The sequence below is a fragment of the Sinocyclocheilus anshuiensis genome, unplaced genomic scaffold (genome assembly GCF_001515605.1).
Source record: "Sinocyclocheilus anshuiensis isolate Anshui unplaced genomic scaffold, SAMN03320099.WGS_v1.1 scaffold68, whole genome shotgun sequence".
In the NCBI taxonomy this organism is placed as follows: domain Eukaryota; kingdom Metazoa; phylum Chordata; class Actinopteri; order Cypriniformes; family Cyprinidae; genus Sinocyclocheilus; species Sinocyclocheilus anshuiensis.
The window spans coordinates 1,579,488-1,597,215 of NW_015555741.1; the positions used below are offsets into that span (position 1 = coordinate 1,579,488).

The 17,728-nt window shown below is 35.6% G+C and overlaps 1 protein-coding gene, 1 long non-coding RNA gene and 1 pseudogene across 2 annotated transcripts in view; 2 read left to right on the top strand and 1 right to left on the bottom strand.

The window, feature by feature from the left end:
- Nucleotides 1–292, bottom strand: part of LOC107673244 (uncharacterized) — a 1,004-nt gene extending 712 nt beyond the window's left edge. The window contains exons 1-2 of the long non-coding RNA XR_001632383.1: nt 258–292; nt 99–179 (exon numbers count right to left, since the gene is read on the bottom strand). This is a non-coding gene — a long non-coding RNA (uncharacterized LOC107673244). The remainder of the gene's footprint in view (nt 1–98; nt 180–257) is intronic.
- A 1,554-nt stretch (nt 293–1,846) lies between these two features.
- On the top strand, nt 1,847–3,825 carry LOC107673240 (intestinal mucin-like protein). Its single transcript, XM_016466758.1, has 8 exons — nt 1,847–1,945; nt 2,065–2,105; nt 2,211–2,333; nt 2,419–2,517; nt 2,894–3,022; nt 3,129–3,168; nt 3,249–3,372; nt 3,464–3,825. Exons 1-8 carry the CDS (start codon nt 1,855–1,857, stop codon nt 3,678–3,680), a joined length of 864 nt encoding a protein of 287 aa, XP_016322244.1. The 5' UTR covers nt 1,847–1,854; the 3' UTR covers nt 3,681–3,825.
- A 5,726-nt stretch (nt 3,826–9,551) lies between these two features.
- Nucleotides 9,552–17,728, top strand: part of LOC107673224 (mucin-2-like) — a 41,692-nt pseudogene continuing 33,515 nt past the window's right edge.

A 17,728-nucleotide genomic window follows, 5' to 3' on the forward strand; every position in this document is an offset into this window, starting at 1 on the left:
ATCTCCCCCACCCCCGACAACTACCACTAAGTCTACTACAACACCAGAACCTACCACATCATCTACCCCTACTCCGAAAACTACAACATCACCAGAACCTACCACATCATTTACCCCAACACCGACAACTACAACAAAGTCTACTACAACAACACCAGAACCTACAACATCAGCTACCCCTACACCGACAGCTACCACAAAGCCTACTACAACAACAACAGCATTTACATCTACATTGTTGGTTTCCAGTACTACACCTACCCCTACACCTACTCCTACACCAACTCTACCTTGCGAATGTCCGGAATGGGCCAAAAATGTACTATTTAATATACTTTCTTTTAATTTTTGTTTCAAGGGGTCATGAAATGCAGTTTCAGATTTTGATATTGTTTCTTGAGGTTAGTTTATAAAGATTTTTTACATCAGAGGTCCAATATTTGTAAAAATGATAATTTTCCATCCACATTTTCACTCTCTGTGAAAACCACTCAATGTCAAGGGGCGACCTCTTGCAGAAACTGACGTAAATGCCCACTGTTTTGATTGGCTAAATCTATTGCACCATATCCATGTCCTGCTTTACAGCATGTCATGTATTTTGATACTCGAGATGGCAAGCGCTGTGGTAAGGACATATATGTTTGAGCCAGAGTCATATACCAAGGCAGTCAAAATTTATACAACGCAACCACAACATGTATCACTGTTGTGATTGATGAACAGACATAACCTCCTTGATTACATACAATTACATATGATGTACATTAAGGGGCGGGTCGAGGACATCACGATTCTCCTGTTTTCAGAAGGGTAGAAAAGAATAATTCATATTTTAAACTGGGCAGTTAGTTTTGAGTTCTGAAACTTATTACTGTTGAGGAACCTCTTATGTGTTAATATCAAGAACATTTTGATTCTCCATGTCATGACCCCTTCATATAGTGTAATTTTTTTTCTACTGGAGGAATGTACTTTTATAAGTATCCATGTTGCCATTTAAATATTCCAAAGAAAATAACATACACTACATTGTAATTTTACATGTATCAGTCTTTCTAATTCTAGTACTTTTCTCATTATCACCAGTTCAGTGAGATCTTCTACCTTTGTCACTGCTATATGGCGAGGTGCACAGAAGACTGCATCATAGAAGTTATCCCATTGGAATGCCCTCCACTGCAGAACATCACCTGTGAAAATGGCAAAGACCCAGTGCTTGTCTACGATGAGTATCACTGCTGCGAATATTATGCATGTGACTGTGAGTAAACTGGTATTCACAATCTTTATATTTGATTCCGTAATTATTGAAATTAATAGCAATGATGTCCTGTCAAACCCAATATGCTTTGTATTCAGTGCTTGAATTTTGAATATGTTCCTTCAAAATTACTATAATTGAACATTTTAACTGAAAACAATGCAGTCATGATCTGTGATTTCCTTGCATCTCATTGAGTCTCTTTGCTTTGATGTGGCGCAAGAAAATAAAATAGTCTCTGTCACAGGTTAAATGACAAAGTGGTTATGATGACATTTTCAATTCTGCAAATGTCAATTGTTATTTTCAACAATCAATGCACATAGGATCAGATTTACTAAACAGGTCAAATTAACATTTAATCCGCAATCCCATAAAAGCACAAATGGGAGTGGAAAGTTGTGGCTGATCTACTGCACAAATTAAAGAACACAGAAGCAGCCAGCTCATTTCCATACTGACAATGCAATATAGGAAGAGGGACACAAAATAAAAAAAAAGTATGTGGCTTGGTAATCGATATATTCAGATAACATTGTTTGGGTTCACATCTTCCTTTTGATTTGTGTGATGTAGATTGTGATGTCAACATGTGCCCACCTATGGATACAAAGTGTGCAGTCGGATATGCACCAGTCCTGGAAGTGCCTGATGGAAAATGCTGTCCAATAATCAAATGCGGTATTGCTATTATTCACACTTCAGTTCATTTTTGTGACATTTGTATGCTTATTTTTGTCTCAGATGGTGTCTGTAATATCATTCTGTATAGTTTTATTTGTTGTTGTTTGCCACCTCAGAGCCAAAGAAAGTGTGCGTCCACAAAAATGTGGAGTATGAGGTAACTAAAATGACTGTAATAATACTTAAAAAAAAAAACATTTCAGATTTTTTTATGTAATAATTAAGCTTTACATGCTCATCTCTCTCCAATCACTTCCCCCAGCCTGGTACCGACATCCACGTTGTTGACTGTCAGGAATGCAGCTGTACGTGGGACATGGATCCTAAAACGCAGTTCTTCCTGATCAAATGTGAACTTGTGCAGTGCAATAAGAAATGTGATCCTGTAAGTGGCATGACAAGCTTCTGATCAGCTTGTCTCAGGACTGAGTATAATTTCATTGACTTCATTTGATGTTTATTTTTCACAGGGTTATGAATATGATGATACAAACTTTGACGACTGCTGTGGAAAGTGTGTGCAAACTCACTGCATTGTCAATGTCAATGGCGTCGATCATATACTGAAGGTAAAGTCAAATGTAAAAGGTTCAGTTGCCTCGAGGTGTGGAATATTCAGGTCAAATGGAACTTAAAGGAATAGATGTTCAAAAGTTAAATTAATTATAAATGTAAAAAATGTAGTCTACCCACCCACCAATATTTTCTTTCTTTGAACACAAAATGAAACTGTTCATGTTGCTTTTTTTCCCCATACAAGGGAAGGGGATTGTCATCATCGCGGACAGAAAAGCATAATTAAAATACTAGTACTACAGTAAAGTTTTCTGAATTTGTGTGAGGAAAAGACCCAACTTTAAGCCATTATTCCTCAAAAATCTCATTCCTCCTAACAAACCTAATATTTTTGCAGTGAATTTGACCTTGTTCTCTTTTTGTTCGTAGGAAGGAGAGACTTTGCCCTCTGCAAATCAGGGCTGTGATAGAATCACGTGTACTAAAGTTAATGGACAGTTCATCACCAACAAATACACAGTCCAGTGTCCTCCTTTCAACATTTCCAACTGCCAGCCTGTCAGTACTTCATGTATCATACAAACACACATTTACATGTTAGACTGACTGATCATGGTGATTAAATCACATTGATGACATTCTGCCTTTGTGATTCGCTCTACAGGGCACCGTTCAGCTGTCATCTGATGGCTGCTGCAAAGTTTGTGAGTGTTTTTGTAAAGAAAACAATGTGAATTTTGGTTGATTTATATGTCTATGTGTGTTCAATTGTCTGTGTTTGAAGGTTCGGACCAAATGAAGGGATGTCAAGTACAGACCGTTCTCGATTACATAAATCACAACGACTGTCAGTCAGAGAAGAGAATGGACCTGACATTTTGTGGTGGAGACTGTGCTAGTTTTAGCAGGTGAGTAGACACAGACTCTGTTACGTCATAATTGGCATCCTAAGTTTGAAATGTGTTTACATGTGTTGTTCTCTCTTTCTCACATTTGTAGGTACACTGAACCTGGATTGTCCTCTTGTACCTGTTGCCAGGTCACTCGCGCAAGCAATCGCACAGTGAATCTTAGTTGCATAAATGGAGACGTAGTGGCCTACGCGTACATCCATGTTGAGGAGTGCGCCTGTAGCAGAACTAACTGTCATAAAGCGGGAGTGGGCCACACACTCATTGAAGACAGCCAAAGAAAACGCAGCTTAGGACTTCCGTGAGCAGCAGCAGTAAATCATCCACACGAAGTCACTGAAATATGAATTCTGTGAAAAACCTTGTTTGGAAATTAATTTAAATTACACATGCTTTGTTTAACATCTCTAAAACTTTATCTATAGGTCTCTTTTTTTCTTTTCTTAAAAATGCGTACTATTTTGCTTGTGTTTGAAATTAAAAGCAATAAAAAGCATCTTAAACCTAAGCGCATTCATATTGAGTCTTTTATTTATTTTATAAAATTGTATTTATTTATATTTTGTTTATGATCACATATTTGTATATGCATATATACAGTTTTTGCCTATTGCTTGAACACTTTTTGCAAAACTTCGGCTCATTGTGTCAAAACTTTACACACAAGCACAATGAACAATGTCTTCTCCATCATGTATTTCTGTTTTGTTTTGTTGTTTGTTGTCAATGTATATGTCACCATTATGTGTATCTTTTCATTTATAGTGAATGAATGTTGTATTATTGTTGGCTGTCCTTATGTTAGTTTTATGTTACCTGCCTAGGGACTGCAGATGAAAAGTAGTTATTGTTACTAATTCTGGCATATTTACATGGTGTATATTTATACTAGTGTTCAAGCAATAGGCAAAAACTGTAATATTTTTTACACCATTTGGCCAGAACCTTGTAGATCATGGCCAAATGGTGTAGATCATGGCGCTAGTGACACGATCTACTTTTTGAGCTACAGAAATGGTATGAAAGTGAATAACCAAATAGTCAGTAGGTTCAAATCATGTTTTAAGTGAGCAGCGAAATTGCATGATACAATTAAATTGTTTTAAAATGTTATGATCATCAAAGCATGTAAAACTCTGAGATCACAAGCGTGTCCTAGCTGAAATTATCTAGTGCATCTAGTGTATGCTTTTATATTGCTGGTTTATAGACAGTCATGTGACAGTTTGTCCACTGTCACTGCATGACAGGTTTGCTCTTTCAGTAATAAAAACCATAATATTCAGTTACTGACATCTCATGCAATATGATTTGTCAGCATGTTGACTTTGTTATCCTGTTTTTAAAAGAGCAGCTTTCATTATGAGAATGTCAGAATCCCTCCTAAACTTTAGCAGTACATTAAAGATCCTGTATTTCAAAAATATATGGATTAATCATGAAAAAAAAAAATTATATACCAGATCTGAAACTTGTACTGACAGGATATCTAATGCATCCTACAAGAAAACAGAGCATTAATCAAGTATCAAAATCTTTTAACAAACATGAACAGGTTGTGTTTTGGGAGGTAGATCCCATAGGAAAGAAAAATCAAAAGTGAGATCTCTTTAACATCTCAAATATTTCTCCTAGGCAGAAATGAGGTTACTTTAAGATCGAATTGAGATTTTTGCTTGAGTCTCCTGCTTCTCAAACTTGTCTCCTGAGATAAAAACTCTAACAATCTTACAATGGTCTCCTTTAAAGCTTTAGAAGAGATCTCAACAACATCACACACTGTGCTTAGATTTGTTTCTTTAGCTAAATAATCTTGGGGTCTCATATCTGTCTCCTGTAAAGCTTTAGAAGAGATCTCAACAATTTTACAAAGTGTGCATCAAGTGAGGTATTTGAAAGGCACTAAATAAAGGGGGGTCATAAATTCAGAGTTAAAGGCTATTGAGAGAGAAATTATGCAGAAATAAGGATAATGTTACTTTTTATAAGACAATGTTTATGTACTTATAGGCACATAATTTGTTGTTGGAAATAGTAATGTACCGGATGCCTAAATCAAAACTGATTTACAGAAAATGTAACCCTGGAGCTTTCTTTGCTGAAAGGTACATAAATGGCTTATGACTCAGTCTTGATTATTAATTGACTAATTTGATTATTAATACATATTATATGGTAGACATGTTTGAGCTCATATTGAGGCATTTGACTTGGTGCACACTTTGTAAAGTTATTGAGATCACTTCTGAAACTTAGAGGAGACAAATGTGAGAGCTCTCGAGTCTTTAGTGTAGGAGAAAAATCTGAGCACAGTGTGTGATGTTGTTGAGATCGCTTCTAAAATTTTGAGAAGACAAATGTGAGAGATCCAGCGTCTCTAGCTAAAGAGAAAAATCTGAGCACAGTGTGCGATGTTGTTGAGATCTTGTTTGAAACATTGGAGGAGACAAATATGAGACCACCTGTGTCTTTAGACTAGGAGAAATATCTGAGCACAGTGTGTGATGTTGTTGAGATCTCTTCTAAAGCGTTAAAGGAGACCATTGTGAGAGAGTTAGAGTTTTTGTCTCAGGAGACAAGTTTGAGAAGCAGGAGACTTGAGCAAAAGTTTCCATTCAATCTTAAGGTAACCTCATTTCAGATCTCTTTTTTTTAATTTTATTTGTCGTCCCTCTGGTTAGCTTCAATGTCATTTATCCACACCATTTCAATCAAAAATGTGGTGTATATACAATGCTGGAAATTGAAGATAAATGTAAACATTTAAACTAGTATCCCTTGATATTCTGAAATGTTTAATGCTATTTAAATGATAGTTTTAGTATTTACAATATTAGTAAAAGTGTAACGTTTCTCCTAAAATAAAACTGAAGACATCTTAAGACAAAGCTGATATCTCAATGAGACATATAAGAGAATCACCCCTAAGTATCCGGAGCGTAGAATAACCTCTGTCAGAGCCATAGTCTTGTGGGCAGCACATCGACGTGAAGGCACAACTGCACCTTAAACAGCATGGGTTTGAATCCCAGCTAAAGGTACTTTCCTGCTCCTGTTCAATTCTCACCTGTCCGATTGTTTCCTGACCCTACTCCTACTGTCCTGCCCATTAAAGGTGAAAAACCCCATTGCAATCAAAAAAGCAACCCCTGAGCAGTGAGATGTTCTTACATTTTTATAATGGAGTCTTGCAAGAGATTACAGCAAGACAATAAAGAGATCTCCCATGTTTCTCACACATTTCTCTCCCATTGTCATTTCGGATTCCTTTCTTTCAGAATTTTCTCATGTCTCAGTTGTGTCTACTTTTATTTCTCCTAAGGATTTAAAAATGGTCTCATTTGTCTCCAGAGGAATTCTAGGAAAAAATATCTGTGACAAAGATGATTCTTAAGTGAATCTAAGTGAGAATTCGCCTGGTCTTAGAAAGAGCAACCACTGAGCAATAAAATATTCCTATAATGGAGTCTTGATAGAGATTGCAGCAAGACAATAAAGAGATATTCTATGTTTCTTCCACCACATTCTCTGTTTTGACTCTTTTTTTCTCAAATGTTTCTCATGTCTCATTTGTGTCTAATTCCATTTCTCCTAAGGAATTTTAGGAGAAACATCTGAAATGCTGTCGATACTAAAATGAGAGATATATAATTAATTTAATAATTTATGCATTTAGTAGACGCTTTTATCCAAAGCAACTTACAGTGCATTCAGACTGTACATTTTTTACCATTATGTGTTCCCTCAGAATTGAACCCACAACCTTTTGCGCTGCTAACGCAATGCTCTACCACTGAGCCACAGGAACCAGAATGTATGAGAATCTCATCTAAGTCTCCTGAGCTTAGGAAACGCAACCACTGAGCAATACATTTTTCCTATGGGATAATGTGTAAATACACTTAATGTAATAATTGTAATGGCCATGTGATGTATCTACACTGTTAGACTTTTTATCGTATTTTTGCGGTAAATTACTGGCGAATATATACAATAAAATGTAAAAAAATAATTAATATGAAACTTAAGAGAATACTGACTTTGATGAGACCTTGCTTCTATTAACAAACAAGAAGCCATAATAAAGAATGCATTTTCTTTCTTGAATTAATTGATTATAATTTTACTTTAATATATATATATTTTCTCTGCACTGGCGTAAATGTTTTATTTATTTAGAGAGCGAGCGAGAGAGAAGGCGCACGCAAGAGAGAGAGAGAGAGAGAGAGAGAGAGCGCTCGTGCTATTTAAAATGACGTCACACATTTAACGGTATTCGTTTAACTGACGAGTAAAATATACCATAACTAGCAGTTAAAAAGTCGAAAAATCATCAGACATCTGTACTGGAAAAGACAGTCAGTCAGTTGCAGGACAATTGAATGAGTTTAATGAAAGCGGCAGTTTTTGAGGAAAACGAACATTTCCCTCAGACTGTTCTAGTAATAGCCTATAATTAGATTTTATATTTAACGTTACTTTTTTCATATTTTTAAATTTCATTGATATTGGTAATGGTTTACGTTTTAAAAGTAAGTGAAAAGTACTTACCACAGGAAAACTCGCAGCTGACGTCTGGCGATTCACAGAAGCCTCAGTTTATATAACCTCTGCCAGGTTGTTGCACGGGCTTTGCGCTAGCGAATAAAATTTAATTTTTGGGCTACTTACCACAGGAAAGCTCGCAGCTGACGTCTGGCGGTTCACTCAGAGGGGAAGTCCGTTATGCGCGCACTGACACAAGCCTCAGTTTATTTAACCTCTGCCAGGTTGTTGCGCGGGCTTTGCGCGCGAATAAAATGTAAATTTTGTGGGGTGTAAGCAAAGTTTATATATTTTATTTTTTAATCATTTTAAAAATGCATTTATTTCACCACACTTGTGCTTACCCAGACATTAAATTGAGAATGCAGATTCATGTTTTTCATTAGCAGAACAATTTACAGTAGCACTACTGCTTTTGAGCAAACAGTAAATACCGCAGATTCCCATATACAGTAAATGACTGTAAATGGCATAAATATACCCATAATGCAGTGCATATTACAGTAGTTAACCGTAAAACACATATATGGTAGTTTACTGGGTTTTTTTTGCGGTACGTAACTGTTAAATTACAGCAAAGTCTAACAGTGTAAGTTCTTTACCAGACATTTTTTCGCATGCAATGCAACAGAAACAAGGAACATTAGGGATGACACAGTATATATGGATTTAACATAAGAGTAAATAATTAAACAGAAGGCATTAGAAAAGCAACAGTGGATCAGCTGGTTATTCATCTTACATGATATTGCATTCAATCAGAAATATCTTATATATTTAAATATTGACTTTCGGTGGAAGTCTATCAAGTGGTCTATCAACTATGGGGTGACGATGTGGTGCAGTAGGAGAAATGAAGCCTAGGATCTCATTTATAAATCGCAATTTTGATCAGATTTAATCCTAAAGTTAATTGAGTTGATCCTATGTTTAAAATGGCACACAAAACAGGAATTATAAAGGCAGCAAGTTATGTATTTTTATGCGCAAGCCAATGGAAAAGTATGTGTACATATACCATTGAAGGCCAGTGCATGCTGACTCTGAAGGTAATACAACATTGATTGGCTGACCAGCATTTCAAAAGTCCAGCAATACTGGAACATTTCACGTTTTATATAAATTCGCTTGTCAGTGTTTGTGGCATTCCAGACAGCATGCCACTCTGTGTGTTGTTCTGCAACATGCAACGGTTGATCATGCTTTGGCTTTGTATGAAATTATTTTCATTTGTAGAGTGAAATATAGACAAATATCTGCCAATATTGTGTCTTACTGCATAACAGGGTCTCTTTACAGTAAATGCAAATACCTTGCTAACCCAGAACCAGGAACAGTTACTGAAAAGGTAGATATTTATTGAATAGTTTACTGTGCTTCATACTGCGCAACTATGTTTCGTTTGAAATGATAACACAAATAGTATTTCTCCCCACCAATGTTTGCATAAGCATTGCTTAAACTCAAACACAGCTATAGGACATTAAACATTTCTTTGATTAAAAGATAGAATCCCATGGTAATGCATAATAGGTTCCACCTTGTGATCTCTAACTACATTCTTCCAAAGAAATCTAATATTCACTATAAAAGATCAAGTGCTGACAGGTAGCTCACATTAGCTCTTGAGGATGGTTGTTCTCTCCATGGGGGCTGTGAGGATGTCCCAGATGTACATGCTGAGATGGGTCGTCCTACTGGTGGGGCTGCAGTCGGTACAAGCAGGTTAGCTGACTAAAAAATTAGATCAGTTCTGTTCTCATCTCGCAATACTTAAAATGATTGTAAATGTGTATCTCTGTTTTTTATGTTTATAGACTATATGGGAAATCAAATGAAAGGCATAACAGATTCTGTAGTGGACTTCATGACAACAGCAGCTGGTAAATATTTACTTTTTATGTGTTGTGTGTAACTTACAGGTATTAATTAGGGGAGTCAATGTAATGACTTTTTTATTGATTGTAGTGCTGGGGAAAGTAGCACATTCATTTCTTGGATAAATGTAGGGGAACGTGTGTATTTATTAGACTAATAATAAAAGTTTAAAAGGCACCATTACACAAATATTATTTCAAAGTTAGTAAACTACATGTTTAGTCCACATTCATTTGTTTTATTTTGTTAATAAATAGCATTTATTATGTTTAAATGTATTAATTGCACCTAACATGATTAAACATTTAGCCCCAGTACTAATTGGATTGATTTACAAAGTAATTAAAATGTTATAATTATTTTAAAAATAATAATAATTAACACATACCTTGACATATCTCTATTTTTTTTTTTTTTATATATATAAATGTTTTAATGGACCTACACATTGTCTTATACAATAAATGCCTTCATTTTGTCTTAAAAACATGATTCAACTCTTCCTCGTCTTCTTTTTAAGTGTTCCCTCCCAGCATGAAAACTGTGATGGTAACTAGAGGTATGAAATCATAGCTTTTTTTTAATAATTCAAACTGCCTTTTCAGTGCTAGATACGGATATATTATTAATATCTATTCTCTCTCTTGGTTTAGCAGAACCAAATCCTGATCATCAGTCCACGATCTGCAGCACATGGGGAAATTTCCACTTCAAGACCTTCGATGGTCATTTCTTTCAAGTGCCAGACACGTGCAACTATGTTCTGGTGGTGATGTGTCCCAGCAGCACATCCGATTTTAACATCCAAATGCAAAGAGAGACTGTAAATGGCTCAATCATTTTCAGCAAAATCATAATAAATCTGCAGGGGACAGTCATTGAACTCACCAACAATGACATCATCATGGACGGTGAAGTGTGAGTTTATTTTTATTCACTTAAGACTGCATCCAAATGTCCAAGATTTTCCTTAAAAACATTTTCTTTTGTTGAATGTTGACTTTTTTTGCAACTTGCTGTAACAGGTTGTATAATGCAACCTCTAAGAATGAAATTACAGTCGAGTTGAGTGCATCAAGTGTTAAGGTCTCTAAAAAATATGCAGTGACTGTCTTTTTTGAGAAGGACCAATCTTTGTTGGTATGCGATTTCTCTGTTCAAATATACAATTACTGTATAGTATATTTGTGACCCAGTAGGTCAAAAAAGGTCTAATCTCCAGTCTCTAATAATCTTATATTTTTATATGATGTTCCCCAGATTGAACTTTCTGAGAGTTACCGAGGCCAGACCTGTGGACTCTGTGGAAACTTCAATGGCATCAAGGCGGATGATTCAACTGACAGTGGTAAACCTCATTATGATAAAATCACCTGCTAAAGTAGTTCAGTAATTCATATTTTAATGACATCATATTTTGTTGATATCTGACCATTTGAAACATGTATAGATGGTCTGGCCAACTGGAAGGTGTTTTCACCTGAATCCTGTGTGAATGTCGATCTTCACCTTAATGATCATTGCGAAAATCAGGTATTATGACCAAAAAATGTTAGTTGTTGCAAATTTTGGGGCTGTGCCCACAATTCTAGAAATAAAATTGAAATGTTTCTTTTTAATTGTTTCATATAAATTACTAATTACAACATTAATACATTTTCTGATATGTGACCCTGGACTACAAAACCAGTCGCTTGGGTATATTTTTAGCAATAGCCAAAAAAAAAAAAAAACCCATTGTGGGTCAAAATTATAGATTTTTTTTAATGCCAAAAATCAGTAGGATATTAAGTAAAGATCATGTTCCATGAAGATATTTTGTAAATTTCCAACCGTAAATATATCAAAACGTAATTTTTGATTAGTAATATGCATTGCTAAGAACTTCATTTGGAGAACTTTAAAGGCGATTTTCTCAATATTTAGATTTTTTTGCACCCTCAGATTCCAGATTTTCAAATAGATGTATCTCGGCCAAATATTGTCCTATCAAACAAACCATACATCAATGCTTATTTATTCAGCTTTCAGATGATGTATAAATCTCAATTTCAAAAAAATTGACCCTTATGACTGGTTTTGTGGTCCAAGGTCACATATGTGGAAAATAGTTTGGAATTACAGAGTATTTGCTTTTAATTCTCATTTATTATTTCAAGACTGGTATTGTATCAGAATCAGAATCAGAATTAGCTTTATTCGCCAAGTGTGCGTGAACACACACTTGTGTTTTTTTTATATTATATATGTTTCAGTATTTGTTAAAATGTGTTATGGTTCTATTCCGTATATATACAGATTTTTATCTCCCAGACAAGTGTTTGCCAGCAGTATCTCAGCAGTCCAGGGTTTGCTGACTGTTACAGGGTGATGGACATGAGTTCATTTGAAAAAGCCTGTGTAGACGACCTGTGTCAGTGTTACGGCAATCACGACTGTCTCTGCAACACGCTCACAGAGATTTCACGACAGTGCACTCATGCTGGAGGAATACCAGGAACATGAAGGACAGAACAGCTCTGTCATGAGTATCATATTCGGACGTTGACTGGGCTATAAACAAATTAAATTATGATAGATAGATAGAAATATTGTGCATTTTGTGACACACTGTCTTATTCTGTGGAGCAGCAATGACATGTCCTCTAAACATGGAATAACTGGAGTGTGGCAGTCCATGCAAGAACACCTGCTCAGATCCAGATGCAAGTCTACTGTGTACCGAACACTGTGTGGACGGCTGTTTCTGCCCTAATGGTGAGAAACAATTTACAAAATGCTAGGTAGGGATGCGGGCCCGATACTGCTCTCCTTTACTCATACTCATAAAAATGCTCCAATACTGATACTACACCGCGTGTGAACAGTCCTGTGTCTAGACAGAACAACAACAGAGCGTAGAATGGAGTTATTAGAGATTAAGCATGTCTATGAAGTACGTTATTAAAATTAATGTTAAATATTCAATATTCATGCCTGCTGATGTGCGCAAACTGATAAGCAAAGCACACTGAGTTGATTGAACGTGCAGCGGCCTAGATGTAGGCCCTACCCAATCTTTTTAAAAATTACAAATTCTATGAAAATACAGGTATCGGTGTAAGCAAGTAGGCTACAATAAAAAAAGTATCGGTATTGGACTTGCTCTGAAAAAAAGTGGTATCGGTGCATCCATAATGCTAGGAGCCTCTTAGTAGGAGGTGTTTTTTTGCACCTAAGCATTACCACTTGTTAGGTCTATATTCAAATGAAGCTTCTCCTTGCAAGAATAACTAACCATGCTTAAAGTATTACACTAGATTCAAGCAAATCTTAAATCTGATAACTGTTTGGATTATAACATACAGTACTGAATAAAAATGGCACAACATTTTGCTTACTTTTTGTAAAGGCACCATTGAGGATGACATTGGTAAGAAAGGTTGTATTCCTGTGAATGAGTGCCCATGTGAGCACAATGGCAACATATACCTATCAGGAGAGTCATACACACAAGCTTGTAAAACATGGTGAGTCATTTGTAATAGAACATACAAACATGCACTAGACATTTGACAAAATATACCCACGATAACATTACTGCCATACTGTGTCAGTGAGTGTGCTGCTGGACACTGGAACTGCATAGATCTGGAATGTCCCGGGATCTGCTCCGTTGTGGGAGGGTCTCATATCATCACTTATGATGGAAAACAATTTACCTTTGATGGCACCTGTGACTACATTCTCACTAAGGTCTGTGATTGTCAGTATAACAAATGTACATTAACCTGCAATAAAAGATACTCCCTTAAATGATCAATTATTTAAATTCTGAATTGAATTGTTTTTATTTGTTTGTTTGTTTGTTTTCAGCACTCTAATGACAGTGACATTGCGGTGGTGGGAAATCTGGCACAGTGTGATCAGGCCCCAACAGAAACATGTCTAAATTCAGTTACCCTTGTCACCACAGGGATCACCGTAAGCTCTGTTTAATATTAATATCTAACTAATTAAATAATGTTTTATCTCAAAGTAATAGTCAGATATGTTGTCACACTATATACAAAATTTAAAAAGAAATAATTTACGAAAATAAGACAATTAATCCAAAAAAGTATTTAAAAAAATGCTAAAGTGGAAAGGCGAGCTCTGATATGAAGAAAAATGCCCCTGTCCTAAGGACATAGTTCAACTTTTCAATTAACATCTTCCTTAAGCATAATTGACCCTTATCTGAATTTCACCCTGTGTGGTTTTATTGTGTTCACCTAACTGTACAAAAGCTATTACAAAAATATTTACTGTTTATGAATACTGTTTTAAGAAATCATTCTAATTTAAGGGGGTTTTAAAGTATTTGCTAGAGCAAGCAAACACTGCCAGAGAAAACACACATTTGTGTAATTCACTGACATAGACCTTATCACAAATTCCCCATAAGACAACAAGCCCTGTTCTCCCTTATTTAAAAAAGTTGATGAGGCATCCTGTTGAAGATAGTTTAGGAATTTTTCACCCAAAACGTGAATATCTTGTCTCACCCTCACATTGCTTCAAACCCATACAAGTTTTTAAAGAATGTATTGTTTGCTTTTTTTAATGCAATGACAAAGAATGTAACTTTCAAGCTTCAAAATGCATGCAGAAGCACCATGAAAGTATCAAAAAAGTCATTTAGATGACCCATATATTGATAGCTTTTGTGAAGAACAAAAATAAATTTCATGTCGTGTTCATGAGTAAAGTAGTGATGTGTGTCTGATTCATGAATGAATGTTCTTTGAATTGCTTTGATCTTTTCAGTGAATCTGTTGATCTAGAGCACAAATCAGTCTGAATGAATCATTCACGAACCAGAATGATTTGATTCTCAAGTTCTAATGACTAATTGCACAATAGTTTGATCACACTCATTAACAACTGTCTAGAGAAAAAGAAATTCAGTGAAAAATGACTTAAATTTCAGTAACAAAAAAATCAGACGGCTTCAGAAAGCCTGCAGTGCAGAAGTCAAATTGTTTTTTAATGTTTATGGTTCTTTTGCATCCCTTTTTGAAGCTTGAAAATATTGCATGAAAATGTAATATGAAGAACACGAGGAAGAGATGATGACAGAATTATATTTTTAAGTTAACTATTTTATTTTTTTATTTTTTTTTGTACATTTTAAAAATACATTGAGGTTTATTCATTATAATCACAGTACAACAATAGAATAAAAAATTTTGTTGTTGTTACAAAACAGATTAGTTTTTCCTCCAGTGGATCCGTAATGAATGAAAACCAAAGTCCATATCTGCTTCCTGTCATTAAAGGTGGGTTGACCCCAGCAAACACAAAACGCTCGTCTAACTTTAGTGTACAACAGATAGTTTGGTCCACATATCGGATCTCCGTACAAACAGCAGAGGACTTTTAAAATGTCCAATAGATTTTGTGCCATCTATGGTCAATATCTATCTAATGCTAACTACATTTTGGGACACTAATTATTCTATTTCTGAAGACATGACATGATTTTTGAAGCTGTTTAAAGTACATTATGAAAAATACTTTTTTAGTGTTACATATCCCTGCAACATTTCAGCCATAAATTAATTATAAATGTTAGCTAGATAATGTCCAATACCTGTCTAGTAATGCTATTTGTGCTGAAATATAATTAAATAGCAGTTTGTCTTTTCAAAACTTCTATTGCATGTCATGATGTGCATTGAATGGCGACTCCCTGATCAGACTACTGAACTAGGGAGCTGATTGAGATGTACCAAAGTTTTTTTATATATATATATATATACAGTGGGTACGGAAAGTATTCAGACCCCCTTAAATTTTTCACTCTTTGTTATATTGCAGCCATTTGCTAAAATCATTTAAGTTAATTTTTTTTCCTCATTAATGTACACACAGCACCCCATATTGACAGAAAAACACAGAATCGTTGACATTTTTGCAGATTTATTAAAAAAGAAAAACTGAAATATCACATGGTCCTAAGTATTCAGACCCTTTGCTCAGTATTTAGTAGAAGCACCCTTTTGATCTAATACAGCCATGAGTCTATATATAAATCTTTTGCGGCTTGTTTTATTTCTTACCCAATCGTTTCTTTGTGCCAGGTCCTGTGAGCATCTTCCAGCCCTCGTCCTCTTTCATCATTGCTGATATGAAGAGCCTTCGTCTAGAGATCCAGTTGGCTCCTGTCATGCAGTTGTATATTGTAGCCAGCACTGAAGAGAAAGGGAAGATGAGTGGTGAGTAAAGAAGATAGTAAATCATTTTGTAATTTTGATTGTAATGACCCCAGTAATGTAAGTAATAACTCCCACTAACTACCCACTACACACATAGTTTAAGAAAAACTTGTTAAACAATGTATGTATCATATACTGTTAAATATGTTAACTTCCTTTAATTCTACACCTTGATTATTTCAGGTCTGTGTGGCAACTATAATGACAACCAAGAAGACGACTTTAAAACACAATCAGGCATTATAGAGGGCACACCATTAACCTTTGTCAATTTATGGACTAAAAACTTGTACAGTTGTACAGATGGTAAAAGCACAGTTTTTCCAGAAAATCCCTGTAGTGTGGCTTCGAACACAGGTACTTAGTTTTATAAACATTAATACAACATGCACTGATAAAAGGATTTTGAGAGAATATAAGAATAGTTCATAATATAAATAGAAGTTTTGTTTTCCCATTCTGATATTAATCCATTTTATTACTTTTTGTCTTAGTTGTGCTGAATGTTTTTATTCTTTCATTCAGAGAAAACGGCTAATGACTGGTGTTCCTGTCTTACAAACCCAAACGGAATCTTTTCCCCGTGTCATTCAGAAATACGTCCTGAAATTTACTACCAAGTGAGTCTTTTTGCACAAAACAGACTCTTTTCATTTTAATCAAATGGCACATGAAACATAATATACAAATGTAAAGATCCCCCTTTATTAATGTCATTTTGGTTTCATCCTCTGCAGTGGTGTGTCTACGATACCTGCAAATGTGCAGATATTAGGAAGTGTATGTGTGCGGCCGTGTCCAACTATGCCCACGCCTGTGCTGCCAGAGGAGTCATTCTCCAGGGTTGGATGGATTCTGACCCCTGTGGTGAGAACTTTATAAGTATTTGTTTGTTTATATGTACGCCATGAAATGTAAATGTGAATGTGAGTATTATATTATTAATGTGGATTTGAATCACATTGTATTGATTTGGCATGAAATGAAACAATGAATCATTACAAAGGTGTGTTATTCTGTAGATACAGTGACTGAGTGTTCAGGCAACATGAAGTACTCTTACGGCGTGACCAGCTGTGGCAACACCTGCCGCTTTCTCAGTGTACATGCTTACAATTGCTCAATGTCCTTCACACCTGTATTTGGCTGTGTCTGTCCTGAGGGCACCTACCTCAACAAAGCAGGCAGCTGTGTGCCTGCTGACCAGTGTCCTTGTTATAATGGTGACGAGGCCATAGACCCATCAGGAATATTCTACAATAATGGTGTTAAATGGTAAAAATCAACATACCACATTAATGACTCATTTATTATTGATAAAAAATCCTATAGTTACTCTTGATATCTCCTTGCCTTGTTTTGTCATGTTACAGCACTTGTACCCATGGCAAATTGCACTGCTCCAGTCAAGAAGGTGAGCTGCAAATACCTGTTTTGCAACACCACCTGCCAAACTCAAACTTGAGACATTACTGAGATACGCCAACACTGGTATGATGTGTGCAAGTTTTCTGCTACTCATTAATGTGCTGTCCTGTTTTAGACTGTGTGGCTCCAATGACATTCTACAAGTGCTTAAATCCTGGAAAAAGAGGGACAGAGTGTCAAAGGACATGTGAGAAACAAGACCTAAACAGTTGTGTGAGTAATATATACAGTATATACTGTGTATATATATATATATATATATA

Excerpts from the sequence above, each read along its gene's own strand:
- LOC107673240 (XM_016466758.1), top strand. The coding sequence starts at position 1,855 with ATGTGCCCACCTATGGATACAAAGTGTGCAGTCGGATATGCACCAGTC. Across the intron at positions 2,106-2,210 it reads ACAAAAATGTGGAGTATGAG|CCTGGTACCGACATCCACGT; the intron begins GTAACTAAAATG and ends CACTTCCCCCAG. Across the intron at positions 2,334-2,418 it reads GCAATAAGAAATGTGATCCT|GGTTATGAATATGATGATAC; the intron begins GTAAGTGGCATG and ends TATTTTTCACAG.